The sequence below is a fragment of the Fonsecaea monophora genome (genome assembly GCF_001642475.1).
Source record: "Fonsecaea monophora strain CBS 269.37 chromosome Unknown Scaff39, whole genome shotgun sequence".
In the NCBI taxonomy this organism is placed as follows: Eukaryota; Fungi; Ascomycota; class Eurotiomycetes; order Chaetothyriales; family Herpotrichiellaceae; genus Fonsecaea; species Fonsecaea monophora.
In genome coordinates this window covers 194,710-221,940 of record NW_019173970.1, presented here as the reverse complement: position 1 = coordinate 221,940, position 27,231 = coordinate 194,710, and the positions used below count along the sequence as shown (strand labels likewise).

Sequence of the window (27,231 nt, the reverse complement as noted above, 5' to 3'; positions counted from 1 at the left end):
TAGACGGTGGACAACGCCTAGCAAGACTTCTCTCGAGACATCTTCGCACTGTCAAAGACCATGGAGATTCCAGAACATGGTCGGTTCTTTACCCGGAGATCTTAGGGATTAAGATGAGTGTCCGGGGCTTTTCTTTGTGCTTTGAGCTCGTACGAGGCTAGCTTGCCTCAGATTAAGGTGGTGTGCCCGTCACTCTCCTCGTTTCTACCCGTCATGTTGTGTCTACTCAACTGCGCCAGATCAAGCACATTGGCATGCTCGTCCCTCCGTTCTCCGTCTCTACTTTTGTGGTCCTTGTTGTGGAGGTCTCCTTTGACCATCGAAAACTCCAACCTGCCAGTCCTGCACGCTCAGCCTTTCCCCGTGTCGTTGTCTGCAGTACCGGGTTTCTCCCAAGCACATACGGTGTACTTGTATGTCCCACTCACGGGTTTGGCTGACTAGACGGGTGGCCCATGTAACACGATGCGACACAAGGAACAGGGGTTTTCTTTTCCACCTATCAAATGCATCTGCCTCGGATGCTACATGGTCTATGTCCGAAGCATCTACCAACAATCTGGCCCAGGCATACCCTTGGAGAGCAGTCTAGGACACGGACAAACCTCTCTGCATCGCTGTTTCGCGCCATAATCCAGCTTCAAAAGCTCCTACAAAGACTCACACGTTCTACTTGTTATATCACTGTTGTCAAGCAAGTTGAACGGCAATCCCGAATTCAATAGAGTGTCCCGAGTGTCTAGTCTGCGATGATGAAGATCATTATCACGGGGGCCACTGGTTTTGTCGGGAGGGAAGTCGTGGTCCAAGCGATCGAGAACCCGAGGATTTCCTACATCATTGTACTGACGAGGCGCAACATTGACGAGACACTGAGCCAAAGTCCCAAGGTGGAGGTGATCCGTCACAAGGACTTTTTATCATACCCGACAGACCTCCTCCAACAACTCTACGGAGTCCAAGGTTGTATTTGGTAAAGTGGGCCCAAAGATCACCCTGTGTCTTTGCCAGGTAGAAGGGCTAACCCCCGCGGGTGTTCCCAGGTGTCTGGGAGGGAAGGTCGAGGACTTTCCCGATCTCCAGACTGCGAGGACGGTCGGCGTGGATTTCACCTTGGCCGCCGCCAACGCCTTGGTGAGAGGTGTCTGTCCGACTCTGCCACCGGAACAGAGACTCCGGTTTGTCTTCTGCAGCGGCAACGGCGCGGAATGGCACCAGGACAGGAAACTCTGGCTGTTCTCCGACACGCGGAAACTGAAGGTACGGCGTGTTACCGTCGGCGACGACTTATTTTGTGCTCGTCGGGCTCGGTGAGCTGGTCGCGATCATTGCTGACGTCTCACCATCCCCAGGGCGCTGCTGAACAGGGTTTGCTCGACATGGCCAATACCCATCCAGATGTGTTTGAGGTAATCGTGATCCGGCCCGGTGGGGTCGTGCGCGATGAGAGCATCTTTCTCGGCAAGATCGCATCGCTGATGACGCCTGTCGTCATCGTTACTCGGCTGGCGAAGGCGCTGGTGAGATTCTGCATCGACCCACCGCCAGAGAAGGTCGTTGAGAACCAGCAAATTCTGGACCTTGGTTCTTGATGCCTGGGGGCAAAGATCCGGTTCGGGCGAAGCAAAGACAAGCCGCCGTCGAGGGAACGGGAAACAAGTTGCGGTTGAGGGAGTGGGGAGGAGTTGAAGGCTTTGCCGAGTCTCGTGTTTTCGACGAATGATTCGTCTTTGTTCGAATACGAATCATACGAACACGAAGGACGAGCTTCAGAGTCCTCAAAGTCTCCAGAATTGGACGGCCGAATGGCTTGGTAGAGTACGCAAATGGGATAGTGGGTTTGGTGGGTTGCTGCGTTGGTTACACCGCCGGTAGGAGTGTATCAAACTATATTTCTCCCACTGAAATTGATCCGATTCGTTGCTCTCAGGTCCCACAGTGTACAAAGGACAAAGTATGTACTCGTACTTGTACCTTGTACAAATATGCATGGAAGTTGAGAGACATGTGAAGATGTGAAGATGTGAAGCTGGGCGTGGGTATGGAACCTTCTCACAATTGTTCATAACCCGACCTTTCTCTTTTTCCTCGCCGTCCCATAACACGTCTCGTGAATCTATATAATATGCCCCAGACGACTACTTGAAGCCAGAGCTTTCGTGGGAATGGCATCTTTCCTCGTCATGCCCCAGTTACCCTCTATCACTCCCAACAATGATCGCCTCAGTGGCCCCCTAGGCTCCCTTGTCTCCACAGGGAGAAGTACGCATTCACGAGTTGATAAGCAGGCAAGGTACCTCACATATCTATCTGCCACTGCTTCACACAGGGCGATCCGTCGATGGTGAGTAGCCGTCACATTAATCCCACGCTTTGCGTACGCAATCTCGTCTATGTGTTATCTGCGAACCCTGTTCTTCCTGCATGCCCAATCTCCGTGCGGCAGCCTCATAGGCGGCATGTCCTGGATTTTATGCTCGGCCAGAGACACTGCGGGTCCGTCCTCCATAAATGCTGGTGGTGGTGGTCCTCGCGGAGCTGTGCCGTAGCCGACAGGTTTGAAGTGATGGTGCTCGGTAACCACTGGTCTAAGGACCAAAGGGCCCCATCTATATAACTTGTGCCCAAATGACACAAAACATTCGTGGCGCAGCCAACACCCTGATAAGGGTGTATATCCGAAGAAGAGAACCAAGAAAAAAAAAAGGGTTATTATGCGGCGCTTCTTCTCCGCCCATCATCAACCTCCACACTATCTCTCAGATGTTTCAGCAAATCCATGGTGAAAATGTGCTGCTGGCGAATGAATCCGTCCCAGTCGGGATGTTGCAGAAAAACGGTGATCATGCAGGCGATGAATTGCGTCAGCAAGGCTCTGAGGTCGTCGCCTTCTCTTGTGTTTTCATAGACGTACTGGACGAGCAGGAACACCTCCGGTACGCGCTCGGGAAACAGCTTGAGCGAGGCTAACGAACGGCGCATCTTGTACAGAACCAGCGATCTGAGCGACTCAATGACGTATCTGTCGGCAAAGACGTACAACCTCGCCTGGGACAGGAGCATCTCCGTCAGGCTCTCCGAGGGCGTGTAGTTCTTGTACGGTCGGAAAAGGGGCCCGTCCCAGTCTGTGGAAGCGTTGCAGAACTTGGCCCAGTCGGCGGCCAGCTTCGAGCCTGGATCGGGGAGATTTGAGACAACTGCAGGTTTTGCCAGGGAGTCCCGTGTGCGATTGTCGGTGGTGCGGACCGTTCTTCGCCCTCGCAGCCACGAGACTGGCCGCGAAATCTGATGCCTCCAAGCTGGTTTGTGGTGGTCGCCCCGGACCCGTGGCCACAAACCCGTCGCCAATACCTTCAACCCTTCTCCTTCGCCGCCATCGAGGACTTTTCCAATAGGGACGCCGGTAGAGAGAGACCTGTTATGGCTGGAAGTGAACTTTTCGTCAACTGTTTCCAGTTGTGGTGACGACGGCAGTTCCTGGTCAACGACGGTTTTGGGCGGAGGTACCGAAAAGTCTCCCTTGTAGGCGAATTCGCAGAAGCGCAGAAAGGTCTCTTCATCGATGTCGTCCAGGACAACCCGTCTTTCGACACTCTCGACCATGCTACCGTTGATCAGGGCGGCGAAGACTGGGGAAAGTTGGACGGCCAGATCTGAGTGGACATTGAACGGCTTTCGTTCCAGACCCACGAGGAACTGAAATGTTGATGAGCATAGAGATCTGCGTTGGTTAGCCAGAGAAAAGAATAAGCTCAATTATGAACGATAAGAAGGTTCTCCATGTGCTTACGTGCTGAGTGAATGACATTGCATGGTCTGTCTAACAACTTGGGGGACTGTAGAGAAGTCCGAAGAAATGAACGCGCGACCATGTCCAGGTGTACAGTACTTTTCCGTTCACCGCCCTATATCGCAGCTAGCACAATCGCAGCTAAAGCAATCGCCGTTCGTACGAAGCACCCGAATTCATACTAGAGAGGATTTCTTGATTGTCCAGACGGCTAAAATAGCATGTTGGTCTCCTGATCATTATTTTTTATCGAGGGCACCCGACGACGTACACCTTAACGAATGTGGTATATGGCTCTCTCATTGGTGGATTTCAGGAATGAGACTTTCCTCGGTAGGGAAGTGTCGTGTAGTTATGTAGGACCGGATGCACCCACGCCGTCGTGATTCCGGCTGCCGAGGCAAGGTTCATAAAGTACCCAAAAGAGGAACTGGCAAATTGTGCAGGGCTCGGCGCCAGGGGCTAGTCCAATGATATGGTGGAGCAAGAGGGGCAGAGTGGGGGACCCAGGAAAAGCTTGAGTCATGTGGCGAGCCATGGCCAATGTTGATATTGGCAGTTGACTCGCGCCAAACTCTAATCTCTCCGAAGTTCATACGATTCCCGCCTTGACATGCGTTTCCTCTCCCACCCCCAAGTCACGCCAGTGTGATTGCCACAAGCCCAGCGTCAAAACATGGCCACGTCTTGGATATTGGCATTCGTTCATTGTGCACCCGAAGCTCTCCGTAGCCGGTGCACATCTCGATTAATTCTTGTCCTCTTCGTCCGCCGTCCTCCTTCCCCCTGACGACAGCGACGCACAAATGCTCCGCCCCGATCCACCAACGGATGCGGACAGCTTATCGACATCCCCATCATAGTGCCTGCGGTTGCATTCCAAGACTTGAGATTTGTTTAGAGTTGCCAATATAAGATCGTTCTTAACCTGCAGACGAACTCTTACGACACTGCGCTCCCAGATTCCTCGCCAGTCTCCCGTTCCATTTTCCCTTTCCCTTTCTTTTTTTTTTTGGTCCTTCATTCATAGACTGATTCTCTTTTGAGGCTGCGGCTCAGTCGTCTCCTTCGGGGTAGCCCACCACATACTTGCCGGCTCATTGTCCAACCCTGATTAATTCAATCCGCCGTACCGTCCTCCCTCTTGACAGCAACGCGAGGGCAATCCCCCCTCAACTTGGGTTGCTCTCCCACCGGGAACGAGGACGTCTAAGATGTCTCTCGTAGGTAATTTCACCTCCAACTACGACAACAGTGCCGGGAGACAAGGCCCAGGGCTTTTGGGACACTACCGCAGGGAATCACACGACGAGCCCAACGGCCCGTCACGGGTAAAATCTCACGAGAGTCGTCGCTCCATAGCCATGGAGGATTCAGCCTCTGCACACCACGGTGCCAGTCACGAGCGTCGCACGAGCTCGGCGGGCATGGAAGAAAAACCGGCGGGCGACCAATCTCGAAGTTCGGAGAACGAAGAGGATGAGGATGTTCACGTCAGATATCTGGCTCGACAGTTCTCACGAACGTCCACCAAGACTGAGGATGCCAATCCCTTTCACGCTGCGCCAGGCTCTTCCCTAGATCCCACTTCCGAGAATTTCTCAACCCACGACTGGATCAAGGCTCTGTTTAATTTGCAGAACAAAGACGACCGGTTCCTTGCCAGGACCGCCGGAGTGGCGTTCCGCAACCTGAGCGCCCACGGTTTCGGATCGGCGACTGACTACCAGAAGACAGTCGGCAATGCCCCGCTACAGATCCTCGGCATGGCTCGCAAGCTCCTGAACATTGGACAACGCAGAATCGACATCCTTCGAGGATTCGACGGACTGGTGAACCATGGTGAAATGCTCGTCGTTCTCGGGCCTCCTGGGTCGGGCTGCTCGACGTTCCTCAAGACACTCGCAGGCGAAACACACGGTTTCGTCGTCGACGAGGATTCATACGTCAATTACCAGGGGATTCCTTTTGATCAGATGCACAAGCACTTCCGCGGCGAGGCCATCTACACCGCTGAACAGGACATCCACTTTCCCCAGTTGACGGTCGGTGACACTCTTTACTTTGCCGCACGTGCAAGAGCACCGAGACATCGACCTGGAAACGTTTCCGCCCACGAATACGCGTGCCATATGCGAGACGTTATTATGGCAACTTTTGGCATCCGACACACCTTCAACACTCGCGTGGGCAACGACTTCATCCGGGGTGTCAGTGGAGGCGAGAGGAAACGTGTCAGTATCGCCGAAGCCACGCTGAACATGTCGCCTCTTCAATGTTGGGACAACAGCACCCGTGGTTTGGACAGTGCCAACGCCATTGAGTTCTGTAAAACGCTGCGTCTCTCGACTGAGATCCTCAACAACACGGCCGCGGTGGCTATCTACCAGGCTCCCCAGGCAGCTTACGACCTCTTCGACAAGGTTATTGTACTTTATGAGGGACGGCAGATCTATTTCGGGCGGACCGTGGATGCCAAAGACTACTTTGTCCGTCTTGGCTTCCAATGCCCCGAGCGACAGACCACCGCCGACTTCTTGACGTCCATGACGAGCGCCCAAGAACGAATCGTCCGCGAAGGCTTTGAGAACCGGGTTCCACGGACCCCCGACGACTTTGCGAAGGCCTGGAAAGAGTCGCCGGAACGTGCGCAACTACTGAAAGAGATTGAAGACTTTGACCAGAGGCATCCCCTTGGCGGTGAGGATCTGAACCGCTTCAAGGAATCAAGAAGACTGCAGCAAGCGAAGCGGCAACGCGTGTCGTCGCCCTACACGCTGTCGTACGGTCAACAGGTCAAACTCTGTCTCTGGCGAGGATTCCGCAGGTTGAAGGCCGACCCGAGCTTGACGTTGACTTCTATCATCGGAAACAACGTCTTTGCCCTGATCATCGGTTCCATCTTCTACAACCTCGACGACACCACCAACTCGTTCTACTCGCGCGGCGCCTTGCTCTTCTTTGCCATTCTCATCAACGCCTTCAGCTCTGCCTTGGAAATCCTGACGCTGTATGCGCAACGGCCGATCGTCGAGAAGCACCAACGGTACGCGCTGTATCACCCGTCGACCGAGGCATACGCTTCCATGTTGACGGACATGCCGTACAAGATTAGCAATGCCATCATCTTCAACATCACCTTGTATTTCATGACCAATCTCCGCAGAGAGCCCGGCGCATTCTTCTTCTTCCTCCTCATTTCCTTCACCTTGACGCTGGTCATGAGTATGCTGTTTCGAACGATCGCCTCGGTCTCCCGCACCTTGAGTCAAGCTTTGGCACCGGCCGCCATTCTCATCCTCGCCATCGTCATCTACACCGGTTTTGCCATCCCAGTCAACTATATGCTTGGCTGGGCACGCTGGATCAACTACCTCGACCCGGTCGCGTATGGTTTCGAGTCGCTGATGATCAACGAGTTCTCCGGACGGAATTTCGACTGCGCCTTCTTCGTGCCCTCCGGTCCTGGGTACGGGGATTCAAACCACGTCTGCGCCACGGTGGGATCTCGGCCCGGTCAGTCCTTTGTCAACGGCGACGACTTTATCAACAGCAACTACAAATACTACGCGTCCCACAGGTGGAGGAATTTCGGCATCTTGATCGCATTCCTAATCTTTCTGTTCTGCACCTACCTGATCTCAGCCGAGTTCGTCCAGGCTAAGAAATCCAAAGGCGAAGTCCTGGTTTTCCGTCGCGGTCAGACTCCCCCTGCGCTGAGACTGAAGCTCCCTCATGACGCCGAGACCGGCGATGTCGCGACAGCCGCCCCGGTGGAGAGGGTCAAAACCGCTGAGGACATGTCATCCGTCATTCAGAAACAAACGGCCATCTTCCAGTGGCGCGACGTCTGCTACGATATTTCGGTGAAAGGTGGCCAACGTCGGCTCTTGGATCACGTCGATGGCTGGGTCAAACCGGGCACCTTGACTGCCTTGATGGGCGTGTCCGGGGCTGGAAAGACGACGCTCCTCGACGTCCTGGCCACCCGTGTGACTATGGGAGTTATCTCCGGCGAGATGCTGGTCGACGGTCGCCAGCGAGACGAGTCTTTCCAACGCAAAACCGGCTACGTGCAACAACAAGATCTTCACTTGGAGACGTCGACGGTGCGAGAAGCCTTGAACTTCAGCGCTCTCCTCCGTCAACCCGCACATATCCCACGGCAGGAGAAACTGGACTACGTCGACGAGATCATCAAAATTCTCGACATGTCCGAGTACGCCGACGCCGTTGTGGGTGTCCCCGGTGAAGGCCTCAACGTGGAGCAACGCAAACGGTTGACCATCGGCGTGGAATTGGCGGCGAAGCCAGAACTGCTGCTCTTCCTCGACGAACCTACCTCTGGTCTCGACTCTCAGACCTCGTGGTCCATCCTCGATCTCCTCGAGAAGCTGAAACAGAACGGACAGGCCATTCTCTGCACCATCCATCAGCCTTCAGCGATGCTCTTCCAGCGCTTTGACCGGCTCCTTTTCCTCGCCAGCGGCGGAAAGACCGTCTACTTCGGGCCCGTTGGGCATTCGTCGAAGATACTCATCAACTACTTTGAACGCAACGGCGCCCATCAGTGCCCGCCCGACGCGAATCCCGCCGAGTGGATGTTGGAGGTCATCGGCGCCGCACCTGGTTCACACACCGAGATCGATTGGGTCGAGACGTGGCGCACGTCGCCGGAGTATAGGGATGTACACGCCGAGCTCTCTCAAATGAAGGCAGAGCGTTGTCAACTTGCCCGGACGGTCTCGAACCGGGCCAGCAAAGCCAGCTATCGCGAGTTCGCCGCTCCGTTCTACGTGCAGCTCTACGAGGTTCTGAAGCGTGTCTTTCAGCAATACTGGCGTACGCCTTCCTACATTTACAGCAAACTGTCTCTCTGTATCGCTTCTGTGAGTAACTCCCCCCCCCCCCCCCCCCGCTCCCCCCTTTTCCCACCTGTTGTCGGCGCTAACCATGTCCTTTCGTCAGGGTCTCTTCATCGGCTTCTCCTTCTTCAAGGCCAGGAACACGCAGCAAGGTCTCCAGAACCAGATGTTCGGCATCTTCATGTTGATGACCATCTTCGGCCAGCTCGTGCAGCAAATCATGCCGTTGTTCGTGACTCAACGTTCACTCTACGAGGTCCGCGAACGACCCAGCAAGACGTATTCGTGGCAGGCATTCATGATGAGCAACATCATCGTCGAGCTGCCCTGGTCCACACTCTGCGCCATCCTCATCTACTTCACCTGGTACTACCCGATTGGCCTGTACAGGAATGCGGAACCGACAGACGCCGTCCACGTACGTGGCGCGTTGATGTTCCTGCTGATCCTGGCCTTCTTGCTCTTTACGTCGACGTTTGCACACATGGTCATTGCGGCCATCGAGACGGCGGAGACGGGAGGCAACATCGCCAACATGACCTTCTCGCTCACCTTGGTCTTTTGCGGTGTCCTCGTCGGCCCCAAGGCGCTCCCCGGTTTCTGGATTTTCATGTACCGCGTCTCGCCCTTTACATATCTCATTGACGGCATGCTCAGCACGTCCGTTGCGCACACCACCGTCACCTGTGCCGCCAACGAGTATCTCCATTTCCCAGCCCCCGCGGGCCAGACGTGTGCCGAGTATATGAGAGACTACATGGCCGTCGCCGGCGGATACCTGCAAAACCCCTCGGGCAGCAATTGCACCTACTGCCAGATCGCGACTACCGACGACTTCCTGGCCACCGTCTCCTCCAACCCGGACCACATGTGGCGCAACTTCGGCCTGATGTGGCCGTACATTGTCTTCAACGTCTTCGGCGCCGTCTTCTTCTACTGGCTCGCCCGCGTGCCCAAGCGGATGAACAAGGGGAAGAAGGAAGTTGGCACCCCGAAGGAGAGCAAAGAGGGCAGCGTGGTCGACGGGCCCGTCGAGACCGCCAATGGAGAGAAGAGAGCAGACACCGGCGTAAGCACTGGCGCGGAGAAGGGTGCAGATTCAGACGTCAACCCGCGGACGACGAATGCAGAGCATTAGAAAAAAGAAAGAAAAAATACGAGCCTTAACACTGAAAAAAAGCACTAGTCGCCATCTGTGGCGTCGACCACTCGCCACTCTTTTCTTCGGAGAATCCCCCTTCTCAAGACCCAATCCTGGCCATTCTTGCATTGAGATCTCCTTTTCGTCAGTCCGCAACCAATCCTAGACGCAGATAAAGGGTGGCCAATGTTTTTTAGTTGTGGGTGCTTTTCTCGAGGTGTGGTGTGGTGTGGCCAAGTGGTGTGGTGCACGCGAGAGAGAGAGGGAGAGAGAGAGAACGAAAGGAAGCTGTTTGTGTACGTTTCAACAAGGCGGGAGGGGGGGAGTCTGGTGTTTTTTTATTTTTCTTAATTTCACAAAGCATTTCCTGCGAGGAGGAGGAGGGCTTCACAAAAAATTCAAGAGCAATCATATAGAGGGAGAGACTGAAGAAATGAGTGGGCGGTTGGCAGGTCTAGGACAACTCGGTACGTGTAGCTACCCAGATAGCCGGACCCCAGACTATCAGACTTTCAAAAGGCGCAATTTCTGAATTTCTAATGCGATTGCATATCTTCCCTCATAATTACTCCCTACCAGCGGGTCGGATTGGTGAGTGAACCGAGTATGTTGGGACTATGTATGTCGAATGTGCGGATATCCATAGCATATCATATGTACGAGGCACGTCCCTCTGGGGAGGAAAATCCCCCTTTTATAATTATCTCCCACAAAGCCACTAAGCTGGATCACTCGGATGGTTTTGTAATGTTTACCGAGTCCCCAAGGGACCCAAGTAACTGGTCACCAGTTGGGTGCCAGTGGTCATGTCACGAGCTGAGCTCACCATATCGTGTCATAAAGTGAAGTCGACCTGCGGCCTGCGACGGTCCGTCCAGCTCTTGACAATTGCTACTTGTACTTCAGCCACACACTCGGTACCTCTTCGAGGCCGACATTTCACGTCTCCAAGTAGGACAGTAGGTTTGGCCATCGATATGAGGGCGTGTTGATGAAGGTGGGAATCTGGCTTTGACGGCTTTGTGAGGGCTGAAAGAGTAAGCGATTTGGCTGTGTCGCTTCACACTTGTCGTGTTCAAAAGTGTGTACTCGGCACGTATGTACCTCGTAGGTACCGCGTAAACTAGATCGATGTCGATATTGAAATGCAAGGCCTGGCAGTGGCCAGCCCATTCGTGCCTCTGTTGGCGCGCGAAGGATCAACCACAGCAGCCGCCACTGCGGAGGCAAAAATGGCATTCTGGCCTGGGCCGCAGCTTGTTCCTTGGAATCCAAGATTGCGGGGCGGGGAGGCTACAACGTCTCCGAACAGGTTCGCCCCAGCCTCCCCGTTGTCGGAACCAAGATGTGGAAATGCCCTGAGTAGCTTGACTGCGGATCGGGGTAGATGGCCATGCCGCTCTATTATGACCTGGGGAGGGACTTGATTAGACTACATTACGCTAGAGCCCTTGGGGATGGAAGTAGAGCAAATTCACGTGATGAAACCCAGAGTTACCGTTTTAGGCGTAGCTTGTCTAGGTGATCCCCATGTAGCTCTATTGCGGCTGTATTCGCGTCCTTTCCTCTGCCTCTCAGTATCTGTCTTGTATGCTTTGTCTATGCGTCCTTTGCTTGACCATTCCTTGCTTGCCCTGGCTCGCGCTTGACAACCCGATTGAAGTCCAACCATCCCACCCCTGATTTCCCATCACTGGTCCTTGCGGTGCACATGACTCGAGGCAGATGTGCCTCTCGACCTTCGGGATCAAAAAGACGCAGACCTCTAGCCGCGATTGCCTCGCACTCAATGCTCATACCGCCAGGCTCGACCAGCAGTCTCAACTTTCCAGGTAGTCCGTTATCCTGCCACTCGAATTCATTAACTACCTTAGTAATCTCCTTGATTCCGCCATCTTTCTGGATGTATCCCGACGCACCCGTACTGTCTGGTCCTTTGCCCAACGCGATAGTAAAGACGTCTGTGCCGTCTGAAAAGTGTAGGCCAGACCACACCCAGTCAGCCACCCACCAGTTGCGCACACCCCAACTGTGGTTCCGTTGTCCCGGGGCGGCGTTGAATCTGATCTCTTCCTCGTCACCGATTTTGATGTTCCCAGTAACTTTACACGGTATCTCGTAACGAGACTGTCCGTGTTTCTTATATGGCGCTGCCGACGTCTCCCAAACGAGATCGATCTTGATATTTTGCACATCTTCCACCTGCGCCTCATCTCCGTGGAAAGATGTAATGGAGTCGGGCGAGGCGGATCCCGTCCCGCTCAAACTGAATGAGAATTTCTCCAGCGGAACGAGGCATCTGCTCTCAACCGCGAACCGATCCGTCGAGAACGTTTGCATAGCGTGATGGGAGGCTGGTAGAGGTGCTTGCATATTGACGAGCATGACCGATGACTTTCCCCGCCGAAAAATCCCGGCGATAAAGTTGCAACAATTCTGGTTTGGGAGGCGCCCAATTCGAGCGTACATGCCAGCTTCGCCATCTGGTGTGGTGCAGTCAAAATACCAGCTTTCACTCCAGAGAGGTCCCCCATCTGCTGGTGGAACATGCTCGGCTTCGTCTCCAACATGAGGTGAGTAAGATTTGGGGCGTGGCTTCACTAATGATGCCGCGTCCATGTCTAGTGCGTGCTGGGCCTGCCTCGAGGTCAATGTATAGAACATTTTCTCTCCTCGCTCAGTCGGTGCGCAGATTGCCGCAGCTGGGATACTAGAAACTCCACAGTCAGAAAGCATGGCCAAGTCACGGTCGGTGTCAAGCTTACTGTTGTGCAAGGCCATATATCGATTGGAGTCTATATTGCTTCCAGGCCTGTTCCCATGTCAGTTGGACCTTGCTCCAACGATTGAGCTCGTCCAGGTACTCGCGGATGAGATCCTTCTCCCACTTTCGCCGGTTCTCAATCGTCAGTCCGTTTCCGAGGAAGTATCCAGCATCCCGCATGGGTGACGCCCAACCAAGCCCGCCCCAATCGACTGCTACCGCACGATGATTGTCCTTGGCAAGGAAGAGGATATTGTCCAGACGAAAATCTCCATGGAAGATGCAGAAAGGCCCTTCTCGAGTCGCCCACCAGTCATCGAGGTTTTCGGAGAGCCAGTTCAACAGCTGTTCTTGCTCGGGTGGAAGCTTCTGGCGCGTGCGGAAAATTGGGAGACATTCATTGAAGAATTTCTGGTCCAAAGCGGGCGGTTTATTGAGCCACTCGTCCTCATCCAGCTGTGCATCTCCTAGGACCGGCGCCTGCAATTGAGCGAGCGCTTTCAAGGCCAGCTGCGCATGCTTATAATCACATCCTTCCAGCTGGGCCCCTTGGTACCCGTCATACAAGCCTAGGTCCTCGAGGACAAGGGTAAACCAAGCATGTCTGTCTACCACTGCGCCATAGCAGTGTGGTAGACCAGCGGACAGCCTGTCTCCAAATCTTCGATAGAAGACAGCCTCACGTTGGTAGTGGCCAAATCTGATGCCAAGGTCTCGAGTGTCCTTGTCGTTTCTTGCAAATTTGACCACAACTTGGCTGACTTTGCCTGGATGGTCGAGATCATGAAACTGGACTCGGTAAGTATTGCTCATCTGGCCCGTCCCAGTTGGCTTGACGACGAAGCCATTCTCATCGATCTTGCGATTGAGAAACATCGACAGCCATAGTGGCGTGAGCTCTTCGATCTGTTGGAGTGGCTTCTGCAATGGCCTGATCAGCCGAGAGCACTGACTCAGAAACACGGGACAACATACAATCACAACCCCATGCAGGTCACAATATTCTTCTTGCCCCAACGAACCATTTGCCTTCCCGTTTGCATTGTCTGAGGTGGTGCCAGCGCTACCGGTCAGCAAGTCGCTCAAAGTAGAAGTCACCATGGCTGAGGATGGCCTGATACTGAGAACCAAAACCTGGTTTTCGGATTCACTCTCTACAACGTACCGCATGCACTTTACAGGGCCGACCAAGCATGAAGTATTCCCCCAGATGCCTGACTCGGTCCCACCGATCCGGGATAGGAGATCCGTTCGTCCAAACCCCCCCCCCGCAAATGCGCTCCACAGCTGTACATATGCGGAGTAGATATACGAGGTATACCATTACCCGAGGTCTGTAGAGCTTACAATGTGACTATTCCCGTCGATTGCGATGCATCAGGGGTCCCGAGGAGGTGGTTCCAACGCTGAAGAAGCGGACAACAGTTTCCGACATGCTGGGGTAGGTTCTAACTCGGAAGTCTAGACGTGCAGCGACCCCAACTACAAATACTTCACATGCTGGATCCCGGCCTTTTCTGAACAATCACAAATCAAACCTTGCCGTCTTCTCGCTCAATCATGGGGTCGATAGCAAAACCAGAGATCCCTTCTGTGGATGTGCTGATTGTCGGTGCTGGCTTTGGAGCCTTCACCCTGCTGAACAAACTTCGGAAACAGGGACTCAGTGTCAAGATCTATGAACGAGGACCCGCTGCAGGAGGCATCTGGTTTTGGAACTGCTACCCTGGAGGTAGGTCATATCAGAAGATTTTCCCGACATCAAAGGCGTTCCTCACAATCTTCATATAGCTCGCGTCGACTCCGAGTCGCCGATTTATCAATTGTTTGACCGGGATCTGTACGAAGACTTTACTTTTAAAGAGCGGTACTCCAGCTGGCCAGACTTGAGACGCTACTTCAAATATATCGAGAAAAAATGGAACACGGAAGAGTACATCGAATACAACAGGAACGTCGAGACCGCCATCTTCGATGAGCAGAGACACCAGTGGCACATTGAGTGCTCAGATGGCACAGAGGTCTACGCACAATGGTTCATGCCATGCGTTGGGTTTGCGTCGAAGCACTACAAGCCACCTTTCCCAGGTCTGCAGAATTTCAAGGGACCTCAGTATCATACCGCCTTTTGGCCTCAGCACGGCGTGAATTTGAAAGGCAAACGCGTCGCCCTGATAGGGACGGGAGCTTCGGGCATTCAAGTGAGTTGCTGACCATGTCAGGGGATGACTGAACAGCCTAGCTGACGGAAGGAAATAGGTTGCCCAGGAGATTGGAGATGTTGTCAAGCACCTGACCATCTTCCAACGCACGCCCAATCTTTGCCTGCCCATGAAACAATGGGAACTCGACCCGGAGGTGGAACGAAAGAAGAAAGCCGACGGTGAATACGAGAGAATTTTCGACCTTTGCCGGAAATCTTTCACCGGATTCCACTACACTTTCAGCGACAAGAACACATTTGACGACACTCCGGAAGAGCGGGAGAAATTCTACAAGTCTCTGTGGGATGAGGCTGGCTTTGTGCCTTTGCTGAAAAAGTACGTTTCTTCTGGAGCTCGCCGACATCAATTTTCTACATACTGACAGTCTCTTCTTCATCCGCAGCTACAAGGACATGCTCTTTGACCAAAAGGCCAACGACGAAGCATACAAGTATTGGCGCTCCACAGTACTCAAGCGAGTGAAAAATCCCGAGAAACAGCGACTCCTGGCGCCCGAAAAGCCGCCTCACCCTTTTGGCACCAAGCGAAACAGCCTTGAACAGAGATTCTACGAGGTCGTCGACCAGGACCATATTGACATTGTAGACGTGAAGGAGAATCCGGTCCTGGAAGTCACAGAAACCGGTATCAGGACGCCCAAGGGGCATGTGGAATACGATGTAAGGCTTATCCCGTTTCCTCGACATGATTTGCCAGTGGGCTTTATTGACCATGTTGTTTGTGTCTACAGGTCATCATCCTCGCCACAGGTTTCGACAGTGTCACGGGCTCTCTTGCACAGATGGACATTCATTCGACAGACGGCGGCACCGTCGCTGATCACTGGAAAGACGGCCTCCGCACGGCCATGGGCATCGCGCTCGCTGGGTTTCCCAACATGTTTTTCCTCTATGGACCGCAGTCGCCCACGGCGTTTGCAAACGGACCTAGTAACAACCAGTTCCAGGCCGAATGGGTGGACAAGGTCCTTACCATGTGCCGCGAAGAGGGTATCACGAGAATAGAGGCCACACGGGAGGCTGAGGATGAGTGGTAAGTGACATCGCCACCATACAAACCTCCAATCTTTTCATGGCCTCCCCTTGACATGCTCGTCGCCACCTACTACCTACTATCATGTATGACTAACCTTGATCCGTGCAGGAGCAAAAAAGCCAACGAACTCTGGTACAAGACGCTCTACCCCAAAGCCAACGGGTGGTACAACGGGGCCAACATCCCCGGCAAGCGCGTCGAGCCCATGAACTGGATTGGCGGGATGGTTCCTTACGTGGCCGCCCTGCACAACAGTCTGGAGAACGGCTATCAAGGGTGGCGTGTGAGCAAGCTGAACGAGCAGAAGAAGGACAGCGCGGCGGTCAAGGGAGAGGAGGTCACAGCTACGGTCGAACATGTCGAAGGGGACGAAGTGCCTGCCGCCGCGGTGACGGGATGAGAGAGGAGGTAAGAGAGGTGTCGTGATTCGTGGGGTAGAGGACATGGTAGGGGATGGTGCTTGGAAATACCAGATATCTACATAGGTAGTAGTATATAGGTAATTGTTTCGTATTTCGTAGCACATGTTTGTTCTTGCTGTTGTAGAAGAAGAAGATGATGATCAGGTTCTCAATGGATTCTGGAGCCTCACAAGTCTGAAAGGGGGGCTGTAGTCACTAGTACCATAGGCTATGTAATCGACCTTCATGAGCTTCTATTTGTTCTTGAAGATGGATGAGTCGACTTCAGGCTAATTACCCTATTTCCGCATTTGCTCGGTGGTAGAAGACTCGATCTGGGCAGTGGGCATTAGAGCCGTTTAGGAAAATTAGTGCACAAGTTAATCGCGGTGGCCCTCGAGTTGCGGGGGAGGTGATGGTGGATCCAGGTTAAAGCAGCATGGTCACAATGGATCACACGTGAGCTCCGAACAGGAGCAGTTTTCCACTCGGCGAAGCTCAAGCAGCTTTTTTGGTGATTGCATGATTCTTGTGAGTAAGACACAAACAAAATTTCCCCCTTTGGTACCGAGTACTTATTAGAAAGTTCGCTGTCCGCACTCGTCTCTTTCTCTCCTCTCACTTCCACACACATACATACGCACTCTCTCGCAAACACAGCTCTCTGCTCCTATCTCCCTAAAAGAAAAAAAAATGGCATCCAAGAACTTTGCACGAACCCTGCGCACTGCTTCCAAGCAGAAAATCAGCGCCCCCGCCGTGCAGAGACGGTCCATTGCTACCGCTCTTGCGACCAGGCCTGTCGTCGCCGCTGCACAGCGCCCTGCGTTCGCAGCTCCCGCTCAGCAGCAGAAGCGTGGTGTCAAGACCATTGACTTTGCCGGCACCAAGGAGACCGTCTTCGGTATGCTTGATCCTGTTTCCTTTCATCCTGGTGCCGGTTCTTCTTTTGCTAACAATCCTGCGCAGAACGGGAAGATTGGCCGCGTGAGAAGCTTCTTGTATGTAAACTTCCTCTCCAAAACAAGGAGAAAGACTCAATTCCCGCTGACTACATCGCCAGGACTACTTCAAGAATGACACTCTCGCATTGATCGGCTATGGCTCTCAGGGTCACGGCCAGGGCCTCAACCTCCGGGACAATGGCTTGAACGTCATCATCGGTGTCCGCAAGAACGGCGCATCGTGGAAAGAGGCGGAACAGGATGGCTGGATTCCCGGCAAGAACTTGTTCGAGGTGGACGAGGCCATTGACCGTGGCACCATCATTATGAACCTGCTCAGTGACGCTGCGCAGAGCGAGACCTGGCCAGCCATCAAGCCCAAATTGACAAAGGGCAAGGTAAGAAAGACCTTGGCCGCGGATTGTTTGAGAGAAATGCTGACCTTAGTGCCGAACAGACCCTGTATTTCTCCCACGGTTTCTCCCCGGTCTTCAAAGACCTCACCAAAGTCGACGTGCCCAAGGACATCGATGTCATCCTCGTCGCCCCCAAGGGCTCCGGAAGAACAGTGCGAAGCTTGTTCCGTGAGGGCCGGGGTATCAACTCCTCTGTCGCCGTCTACCAGGACGTGACCGGCAAAGCTGAAGAGAAGGCCATCGCCCTCGGTGTCGCGATTGGCAGCGGCTACCTCTACAAGACCACCTTCGAGAAGGAAGTCTACTCTGACCTCTACGGTGAGCGAGGATGCTTGATGGGCGGTATCCACGGCATGTTCCTTGCCCAGTATGAGGTGCTCCGTGAACGTGGCCATTCGCCATCCGAGGCGTTCAACGAAACTGTCGAGGAAGCCACTCAGTCCTTGTATCCCCTCATTGGTGCCAACGGCATGGACTGGATGTACGCAGCCTGCTCCACCACCGCCCGTCGCGGTGCCATTGACTGGTCGAGCAAGTTCAAGGACACCCTCAAGCCTTTGTTCAACCAGCTCTACGACAGCGTGAGAGATGGCACCGAGACGAAGCGCAGCTTGGAGTTCAACAGCGCACCCGACTACAGAGAAAAGTACGAGAAGGAGATGCAGGATATCCGGGATCTGGAGATCTGGCGTGCCGGCAAGGCCGTTCGGTATGTGCTCACTTTTTTTGCCAGCGTTGGAGGTCAATTGCTAACGGTGATTTAACAGCTCCCTCCGCCCTGAAAACCAGTGATGTGGATGCGCTCGGTGTTGGTTCGTTTTATGCGGCGTTTTTTCCCCCAAAAAGTTGAACATGTACCAAGTGCTGAGGGGCTTTGGATGGCGGACAATGATGGATCTCTGCCACAGCAATGTGGCTACTTTGTGTGGGCTGTGCGAAAGTCTAGATAGGCACATGGGCTCAGATGCTTGTTGAGGCTGTAGAGCGTCCGATCTCGGCAGAGCTTCGGACATCTGCACCATTTGCCAATTAGATTTCGTGCTTTGTGGTTCAGCAGATTTCAATGAAGTTATTGCGACGGCAGTTTTTTTTTTTTGTAATATGCTATCGTCTTGATTCTGTGTATCAACCCTTACTAGGTTTGTCGGAGGTCTTGTGTCTGCAACCTTGACGGAAAGTCCTCGACGACGACGACCCCGCCACATCAATCGAGCGGCCTGCGGGACAGGAGTAAAGTAATCATCAGCACGTACGCCCCACGCACATGTCAGATATAGAGTAAACAAACCAAACAGACCACCACCACCACCACCACTAATTGAGCTTTTCGGGAAGAAAGAAATCAAGGTATGGCGGACATATCGACCTGCCCGCCGCTGACCCCGGCGTCGGTGCGCACCGCCTACACGAAAATCAAGCCGTACATCCACAGAACGCCGCTCGTGACGAGTCGGTCCCTCAATGCCATCGCCTCGTCGAGGGACCCGTCCGTGTATCTGTCCGACAATCCACCGCCCTTCGACTCTCCGACGTCGAGCAGCAATGACTCAGATGCGGCGGTACCGCCACCCAGGTTTCGATTGCACTTCAAGTGCGAGAACTTCCAGAAGATCGGGGCGTTCAAGGCCCGCGGGGCATTCCACGCCGTGACGCGGCTGGTCGACGAGTTGGGCCTCGACGAGGTGAGGCGCCGCGGCGTCGTGACGCACAGCAGCGGGAACCACGCGCAGGCGCTCGCGCTGGCGGCCTCGACGTTCGACATCCCCGCGTACATCGTCATGCCGGCCATCTCGACCCGGTCCAAGATCGCGGGCACGCGGCTGTACACGCCCCACGTGCTCTTTAGCGGGTCGACGGCCGAGGAGCGCGAGGCCGTCGTCGGCAACGTCGTCGAGGAGAAAGGGGCCATCCTCGTCCCGCCGTACGACCACCCAGACATCATTCTCGGCCAGGGCACCGTGGGGTTGGAGATGGAGGAGCAGTTTCGAGAAAATCAGTCCTCCCCGACCTCCGCCTCCGCCTCCGCCTCCACCTCCACGGGAGCGGACGCTGCCGCGAAAAAGTTCGACGCCGTCCTCGCCCCCATCGGCGGCGGCGGCCTCTTGTGCGGCGTGGCGACCTTCTTCGCGTCGCAACCGGACACGCCGGTCTTCGGGGCGGAACCCTCGTTCGAGGGCGCCGACGACGCCCGCCGCGGCCTCCTCCAGAACAAACGCATCGAGCACGTCAAGACCCTGACCATCGCCGACGGCCTGCGCACGCCCGTCGGCAAGATCAACTGGACCGTCGTCTCGGACCCGACCAAAGTCGCGGGCGTCTACGCCGTCAGCGAGGACGAGATCAAGAAGGCGATGCGCTTCGTCTTTGAGCGCCTCAAGCTGGTCGTCGAGCCGAGCGGGTGCGTTCCTCTGGCGGCGGTGCTCTTCAATCAAGAGTTTCGCGACATGGTCGCCGAGAAGCAGCGGGAGCAGCAGAAAGCCGGCGCGGAGACGCCGTGCTGGGACGTCGGGGTCGTGTTTAGTGGCGGGAATACGACCATGAAGGCTATTGCGACGTTGTTTGGCGAGGGCGAGGAGGACGACGCCGGAGTAGAAGCGAAGAGAGAGGCGGGGAAAGTGGGTGTGGATGGGACGAGCAATGTCGAGGATGTTGCGGGTTGATGAATGAGGATACGAGGATATGTGAGTTGAGTTAACCTTGAGCCTTTAACCATACTATGCTCTCTGGCTGTCTACATTTTATCTGTTCGTCTGGTCTATCTCTATCAAGGGACTTTACGGAATAGTTGCGGCTTGTTTGTTTCTTGACCGTTCTGGAATAGAAACACAAGATATCCTCGACGGTCCAATGGCTTGGTAACTATCCAGCCTTGTCCAGGTCGATATGTCTTTGTCGACTCCTGAGGTGAGACATGGGGTTTGGGACACTCGTGTCGTATACTGTACATCTTTGGAACAAAGAAAGTTGTTTCCCCCCCTACATCTTCATGCCAAACGAACGTATATCTAAACGAACCCCAGATGGAGCGGCGAGAGTGAGAGAGAGAGATGAATAGAGACCTCTCTCTGTCTATTCGACCCAAGTAGTCGGCCCTATACCTCCACCCCAGCATGCTTAAAGGAGTGAGTCACATCGTCCTCTTGACTACCACACTTCTCCTCTTGACCTACTACCCTACAAGACCCATGGAGGGAAAAAAAACATTCTAGCGATGAGAGGTGTGGGGTTCGAACCTGAACTCATATTATGAGACAAAATACTTTTTTAAACATTAAAACATTACACAGTCGTGACTACTCACCCACGCTTCCTTTCGGAAAGCAGAGATCATCCTACTAAAAGAGGCTTAAATCTGCCGCCTTAACCCACTCGGCCAACCTCCCCGGTTTGTGGCTTTCAAGAAAATACATGAATTTTCGAAAACCAAATCTGGACATAGATTTGGACCTATTTTTCTGGTGTACAATATATCAATGATCTTTTTGAGGGGCCCTAAGTCACGTGGTGATAGGCCCCAACGCCCCTATCGATACCCTAACGTCCCGTCACTGGTGTCTTTAGTCTCTCATATGCCAGTTGCTCTTTGTACTCTTGCAGTCTTGAATCTATTGGGAATGTGCTAGTTGGAGAGCGAGCTGCTTGCCTAACCTTCTGCCATTCCCGCTCACTCGCCAAACCCTACGCTGCTTTCCTTTCCTGATATGGTCTGGAGAGCAAAACACGTGAATATGACATGCATGACACGCCTGTGCTCGTTGTCTACTCGTCATGAACTATTGACCACAAGACTACCTCGACAACGAAATGAAACATGGGAATTCAACTGAATGTTTGAAAACTCATCATTTGCTACAAAAACATCATCTGGGGAAAAGGAAGCCTACTGGGTGCTCCTCGACCTATACTAGCCAACAAGACCAGCAACGCGGTAAGTCGAAAAGTATACTGTCACTTTCATCTCTACTCGGGTAGGAGGAGTGTATCAAATCTCTACTTCAGCCCCAAAGCATCCTTGAACACGGCCAAGGCCCCAAACAGTTGGTTGTCGTGGTACTTCCTGGCCACGACCTGCAGGTTGATGGGGGCTTTTTCAAAATCCCCTTCCTCCCACAGCTGCTTGACGTGAGCGCACTCGTCGCTCAACGGTTTGTAGTCCTCGGCGTACTTCTCCTCCTTCTCGGCCTTGATGGGCGTCGGGATCACCACGCCGGGATAGTCCACAAAGTTGTACAGGGACGTGTATGTCCAGTAAAACGCCGTGTCGTGCGCAGACGCCGGGCCGACGAAGCACGGCCCAATGACCACGTCGACGTCCTGGGTATTCCAGTGCTCGGCAAAGGCGATGCGGAAGGCGTCCCGTTCGCCGCGCATGTTGCTCACGTCGACGCCTGTCTGCATCCCGTGCGGCTCGGCGTCCTTCCAGATCCACGACGAGAGCGGGTGGACCGGCTCCCCGGTCTCGGTGATGTGCTCGACCATCCCCTGCCCGCCGTCCGGCCAGTACATGCGGCGAATCTTGGCCCACGCCCCGGCAGCGTCGTAGGGCGTAAAGTCCTTGACCTCGATCACATCGGCGTATTTGGGGTCCGAGAGGAGCTTCTTCGCCCAGGCAACGGCCCGTTTGACAGGCGGCTGGGGGTCGATGAAGCCGTCGTTGCTGATGATCCCAACCTTCAGCCGTCCGGCAAGGGGAGTCTTGAGACCCGTCCACGGAAGCGGCACGAGCCTTGGGTCTTCAAGATGGGGCTTCGCCGCAATGACGTTGCTGGTGAACAGGTCCATATCTCTCAGGCTGCGGCACATCGGCCCGATCGAGCATAGTATGTTGAGCTCGGCGGGGAACGGCGCCGCAATCATGTCCTTCATGGGCAAAGTGTACGACGTCGGCTTGAACCCGTAGATGCCGCAGAATGCAGAAGGTCCGCGGATACTGCCGCCAATGTCAGTGCCGACGCCCAGGATCGACCCTTTCATGGCGATCAAGGCTGCTTCACCGCCCGTCGAGCCGCCAGCGGACAGGTGGATGTTGTAGGGGTTGAGCACACGGCCCCAGTGCGAGTCGGACTCCAGATGCATCAGGGTCTGGGGTTGGTTCGTCTTGCAGTAGAAGACGGCACCGAGACCCCGCAAGATGGCCACCAACTGGCTGTCCTTTTCGTTCTTGACGATGCTGCCAAAGGTGCCCGTGGACGAATACGTTCCGGCGATGGGCATATGGTCCTTGATGCTGACCGGCACCCCGTGCAGAGGTCCCACGGTCTTGCCGTTCGTGGCGAGATACTCGTCCAGTGACTTGGCCTGCTCAATGGCCTCATCCATGAACCACTGGGTCAAGCAGCAGGTCAGTTGGTGGGCGACGATGGCTCGCTTGCAGAAGGCTGTGGCCACCGCAACGGCCGTGTACTTGCGTCCAGCGATGGCCTCGGCCAGGGTCGTGGCATCCGAGGTCTCTGTGATCTCAATCTCCTCCGGGGTCAAGATGCCAAACGTCGTGGCAAGGCCCGAGACATCCTGCGGCGGGCTGTTGACAACCTCCTGGGGAATATAGTATTCCTGGGGAATCTTTTCATGAAACGCTCGAAGCACAGCCGCCCGTTTGGACTCGTACTCTGGCGTGCCCGTCGGGACGTCCTTGGGTTGAATGACATTGAACGGCCGGACCACCATTTTGCTCTCTACCCTGGACGCGGATAGTCTTGGGTAACCAAGGGATGTTTCGAGGCGACGATAAGGACACAGGACCGTCGAGACCTTTTTACGACTGGGAAGTGGCAGATTCTCTTGGACATGGAGCTTGAAACCATTCCATCAACCCGTGGGCAAGCGGCTCTAGCGGGCGTCGATCGTGCATCTCCGCTTTGCGCAAACCATTCTCGCTGGTCACAGATATCCTCCAACTGACATCCTTGACTGGCTGAAGGGCAGTGCGCGACACTGATTCGGGTCAAGCGTTGTCAAGCGTGGCACCCCAAAGGCGAAGTGGCGTCTCTCCTCATTCCTCTCGATAGCGGAATTTGGAGCCAAACCGCTCAACGGACCGAGCCAATCCCTTGGATTTGCGCAAAGCCAACGCCAGCTATTGTCCCGATAGGAAACGAGGAGATGGTGCGGATTGGCTTTCTTGTTCCCTATAGCCCAGACATGCTACGACTCTCGTCGTCGTCGATGGCAACACATAAGATACCCAAGAAAGACCAGACGAGAGACTTGTCGTGGATACCTTTTCCCAATCGAGGTCGAATCGGAGATTGTCCGTATCTTTGGTTTCCCAACCATCCCCCTACAAGTTCTCTTGTCGAGATATCAGACGCTTATTCTTCCCACGATCTGCAGGGGAATGGTCAAAAAAATGACCACTCGTGCCACTCAACAAAATTCCGCACTTGTTTCCAAGAATGTTATCGCGATGGGATCCTCCACCATGTATCCCTCACTTCACCCCGGCACCTTTTCACACGAAACGAGAAGCGAAATCGCCGGCGCCATTCGTTGGGAAACCCTGGTCGTCTCGCCTGCAAAATGCAGTGGACATCTCCAGTGGGGGTTCTAGATCGTGTGTAACCGTCGATCCAAGAGTGAGCCTCACAAGCCATCCAAGCGACTGAAGTTATAAATGGGATTGGCAGGGTCGAGACACGAGGTTGTCCCTTGCGTTAGGAGTTTTTGTAATCCCATGCTACGGAACCGCGGGAGAACTGCTGCTGGGTGGATAAGTATTTGAGGTTTGCCCATTGTTCTATCACCGTCTATCTCTTTGCATCTACTTCTCCATCCATTCTGTTCCTGCTCTGCCACCGCCTTTGTTGTCGACATCATGGCCATCCTCACCGAGACCACGGGGGAAGCTGTCCCCGGCACGGTCCACCTGGTCGACCTGGACCACACCATGCACACTCGACATGCTGATGCGGGCGCCGGTGATATTGTCCTGGTGCCAACGCCGTCCAACGACCCAGACGACCCGCTCAACTGGTCGCCGCGGAGGAAGATCCTGTCGAGCATCTGCACGAACCTGTGAGTAGCACACCCGACTTTTTGTCATTTGTCGCCCCCCGAGATGATGAGGACCTGCCAAACTGACAGGTGGCCGGGGGGGAAAAGATACACTTGGTTCACCGGCATGAGCGTCTCGACCGTGTACTCGGTCCTGGTCCCACTCTCCAAAGCGTCGGGTGTGTCTGTGTCAACGCTCAACGAGGGCACAGGCTACATGTTTCTGTTTCTCGGCTGGAGTCTGCTCTTCTGGCAACCCTTCTCGCTGAGATACGGCAAGCGCCTGACCTACCTGATCTCCATTCTCGGGTCGCTGGTGAGTTGGAATTCTCCCCACGATGGTGATGGCTGTGCTGACAAGTGGGCATCCAGGGCACCAGTATCTGGAGGTAAATGTTGTCCGGGCCAGCGTGTTGCCACGTTCGAGGAGTGACTTGACTGACCACCCTGCAGCGCCTACGTGACGAGCAACGGAGAATGGATCGCCAAGTGCATCATCCAAGGCTTCTTCAACGCCCCCATCGAAGCCCTGCCCGAGATCTCCGTCACTGACGTGGTACGTGTGGCCTGTTCGTTACCGCTGCCAGTTCAGAACTGACCGTCTCGCACACACAGTACTTCACCCACCAGCGAGGCACGTACATGGGCATCTACGCCTTCACGCTGGCCGGCAGCAATTACTTCACCCCGGTGCTCTGCGGCTTCATCGCCGACGGCCAGGGGTGGCGTTGGGTCTTCTACTGGCCGGCCATCTTCCTGGCCTTTGTCTTTGTGTTTGAGTTCTTCTTCTTGGAGGAAACCAACTACACGCGCAAGACGGCGGGACTGATTGTCGAGGTCGACACGCCACCACCCGAGCCAGCCACGGCCAAGGACGCGGCCGACACGGAGAAACTCCCCGCGACGGTGCTCTCGACCACGTCGTCCTCGACGACCCCGGTCGCCGACTACGGCCGGCCCAAGACGTTTATGCAGAAACTGTCGCTCTGGAATCCCCAGCCGGGCCAGCCGATGGTGCAGCGGGCGCTCCGCAGCTTGATGTTCCTGAGCTGGCCGGTCATATTCTACGCGGGCTTCTCGTACGGGTCGTACCTGATCTGGTTCAACGTGCTGAACGCGACCGCGTCCATCATCCTGGGCGGGCCTCCCTACAACTTCGCCCCCTCGATGGTCGGCCTGTCGTACCTGTCGTGCACCATCGGCGTCATCCTCGGGTGTCTGATCTCCGGCCGCTTCAGCGACTGGCTGACCATCAAGCTGGCCCGGCGCAACAGCGGCATCATGGAGGCCGAGCAGCGCCTGTGGCCCTTTGCCCTGTGCGTGCTGCTCGTCCCGGGCTCGCTGATCCTGTGGGGCGTCGGCGCCGCCCACGGCGTGCACTGGTTCGGCCTGATCTGCGCCATGGGCTCGCTGGCCTTTGTGACCACTTTTGGCGTCACGTTGAGTGTCAATGTGAGTTTTTTTTTCCCCCTCCTAGTGTTCGTGACAAATGTGGGACAGACGGACACAGATCTTGGAACAAGCGTAAACATGATTCTATAATAGAAAGAAGCTGGAAGCTAACAACTTCTTGTTTTGGGATGATTGCAGTACATGATCGACAGTTACCACGGCATCAGCGGCGACGCGATTGTGACGGTGATTCTGGTGCGCAACACCATGTCGTTTGCCATTAGCTACGGGTAAGCAAGCCCTCACAGGAGCCGTCTCCCTCTTCTTCTGCCTTATCCCCCCTCGTTCCACTTCCCTCCCTCTCGATCCATCGTCATTGACAAAAGTCGTAGGATAACTCCCTGGCTCACCAACCTGGGCTACCAAAACTGCTTCATCTCGGCCGCCTTCATCGGCATGGCCGCGTCGAGCGTCTTCTTCGCCATGATCGTCTGGGGCAAGGGGTTCCGCGTCGCCAGCGCCGCCCGCTACTGGAAATTGGTGGGCGCCGATCGGGAGAAGGCGGGGGCGGGCGCTTCTTAGGATTTCTTAGACAAGGGGCGCAGAGGAGAAGAGATTGAGGAGGGAGGAGATAGGTACGGGGGAGGAGAAGGGACAGGAGATGGAGAAGATAGACAAGTGTCGAGTACGAGTAATGGGGGCGGTAGGGTGGTGTCAGTCTACTACCTAGGTGTAAAGGTAGACCTGAACCACACAACAGACTATCGACCTGCCCTGCCGTGTCCGCGCATATATATATCTATATATGCTTGGATGTGACGTTCGCCTCGCACAACAGTGACTCGACTTCAGATTCTCAACAGCCTCTCTGTAAGTGACAGCCGATGCAACGACAACGACGAGTTCTACTATATGTCGAGGCACAGCAGCAACATGATCGGCTCATTCGGTCACTTCAGAATGGATTCAGAGTCTCCTCTAAGCGGTCCACCCCGTGCAAGCTGGTGCGTCGATGTTCGTAGATTCCCAGCAAACGCTGTTGTAATCACACAATGAGCAAAGTCCGGGGTGACTGGGAGTGGTCAAACCGGACATGTGCCTCCCGGACCGCGCCTCGTCTCCCTTGTCATCTATATGGAGCGCACCGGGGGCGTACGTCAACTGGTGGACCTGCGTAAGCGCTACTAAGTGGTGCTAGCAGAATATAAATCCTGGAACATGTCGATCAGAGGGGCCTGAGAATAGGATGCTTATGAGGGAGCGGT

At 54.7% G+C, this 27,231-nt stretch overlaps 9 protein-coding genes across 9 annotated transcripts; 6 read left to right on the top strand and 3 right to left on the bottom strand.

Moving 5' to 3' along the window:
• Window positions 1-752: 752 nt before the first annotated feature.
• Window positions 753-1,592, top strand: AYO21_05952 (hypothetical protein; the record flags this gene model as incomplete). The annotated part of the gene is made up of 3 exons (XM_022655918.1): window positions 753-896; window positions 964-1,260; window positions 1,353-1,592. 3 exons carry the CDS (start codon window positions 753-755, stop codon window positions 1,590-1,592), a joined length of 681 nt encoding a protein of 226 aa, XP_022511838.1.
• A 1,120-nt stretch (window positions 1,593-2,712) lies between these two features.
• On the bottom strand, window positions 2,713-3,808 carry AYO21_05951 (hypothetical protein; the record flags this gene model as incomplete). The annotated part of the gene is made up of 2 exons (XM_022655917.1): window positions 2,713-3,696; window positions 3,791-3,808. 2 exons carry the CDS (start codon window positions 3,806-3,808, stop codon window positions 2,713-2,715), a joined length of 1,002 nt encoding a protein of 333 aa, XP_022511837.1.
• A 1,196-nt stretch (window positions 3,809-5,004) lies between these two features.
• AYO21_05950 (hypothetical protein) lies at window positions 5,005-9,793 on the top strand (the record flags this gene model as incomplete). Its single annotated transcript, XM_022655916.1, has 2 exons — window positions 5,005-8,679; window positions 8,759-9,793. 2 exons carry the CDS (start codon window positions 5,005-5,007, stop codon window positions 9,791-9,793), a joined length of 4,710 nt encoding a protein of 1,569 aa, XP_022511836.1.
• A 1,602-nt stretch (window positions 9,794-11,395) lies between these two features.
• Window positions 11,396-13,661, bottom strand: AYO21_05949 (hypothetical protein; the record flags this gene model as incomplete). Its single annotated transcript, XM_022655915.1, has 3 exons — window positions 11,396-12,506; window positions 12,562-13,481; window positions 13,536-13,661. The coding sequence occupies 3 exons, from the start codon at window positions 13,659-13,661 to the stop codon at window positions 11,396-11,398; spliced, it is 2,157 nt and encodes a 718-aa protein (XP_022511835.1).
• A 459-nt stretch (window positions 13,662-14,120) lies between these two features.
• On the top strand, window positions 14,121-16,220 carry AYO21_05948 (hypothetical protein; the record flags this gene model as incomplete). Its single annotated transcript, XM_022655914.1, has 6 exons — window positions 14,121-14,292; window positions 14,352-14,761; window positions 14,820-15,100; window positions 15,150-15,444; window positions 15,516-15,817; window positions 15,929-16,220. 6 exons carry the CDS (start codon window positions 14,121-14,123, stop codon window positions 16,218-16,220), a joined length of 1,752 nt encoding a protein of 583 aa, XP_022511834.1.
• Window positions 16,221-16,914: 694 nt separating this feature from the next.
• Window positions 16,915-18,373, top strand: AYO21_05947 (ketol-acid reductoisomerase, mitochondrial; the record flags this gene model as incomplete). The annotated part of the gene is made up of 5 exons (XM_022655913.1): window positions 16,915-17,125; window positions 17,191-17,222; window positions 17,285-17,563; window positions 17,623-18,290; window positions 18,349-18,373. The coding sequence occupies 5 exons, from the start codon at window positions 16,915-16,917 to the stop codon at window positions 18,371-18,373; spliced, it is 1,215 nt and encodes a 404-aa protein (XP_022511833.1).
• A 557-nt stretch (window positions 18,374-18,930) lies between these two features.
• AYO21_05946 (hypothetical protein) lies at window positions 18,931-20,241 on the top strand (the record flags this gene model as incomplete). Its single annotated transcript, XM_022655912.1, has 1 exon — window positions 18,931-20,241. One exon carries the CDS (start codon window positions 18,931-18,933, stop codon window positions 20,239-20,241), a length of 1,311 nt encoding a protein of 436 aa, XP_022511832.1.
• Window positions 20,242-21,571: 1,330 nt separating this feature from the next.
• AYO21_05945 (hypothetical protein) lies at window positions 21,572-23,248 on the bottom strand (the record flags this gene model as incomplete). The annotated part of the gene is made up of 1 exon (XM_022655911.1): window positions 21,572-23,248. One exon carries the CDS (start codon window positions 23,246-23,248, stop codon window positions 21,572-21,574), a length of 1,677 nt encoding a protein of 558 aa, XP_022511831.1.
• Window positions 23,249-24,395: 1,147 nt separating this feature from the next.
• Window positions 24,396-26,548, top strand: AYO21_05944 (hypothetical protein; the record flags this gene model as incomplete). The annotated part of the gene is made up of 7 exons (XM_022655910.1): window positions 24,396-24,595; window positions 24,665-24,890; window positions 24,947-24,963; window positions 25,028-25,130; window positions 25,190-26,026; window positions 26,165-26,256; window positions 26,359-26,548. 7 exons carry the CDS (start codon window positions 24,396-24,398, stop codon window positions 26,546-26,548), a joined length of 1,665 nt encoding a protein of 554 aa, XP_022511830.1.
• Between the last annotated feature and the right edge of the window lie 683 nt (window positions 26,549-27,231).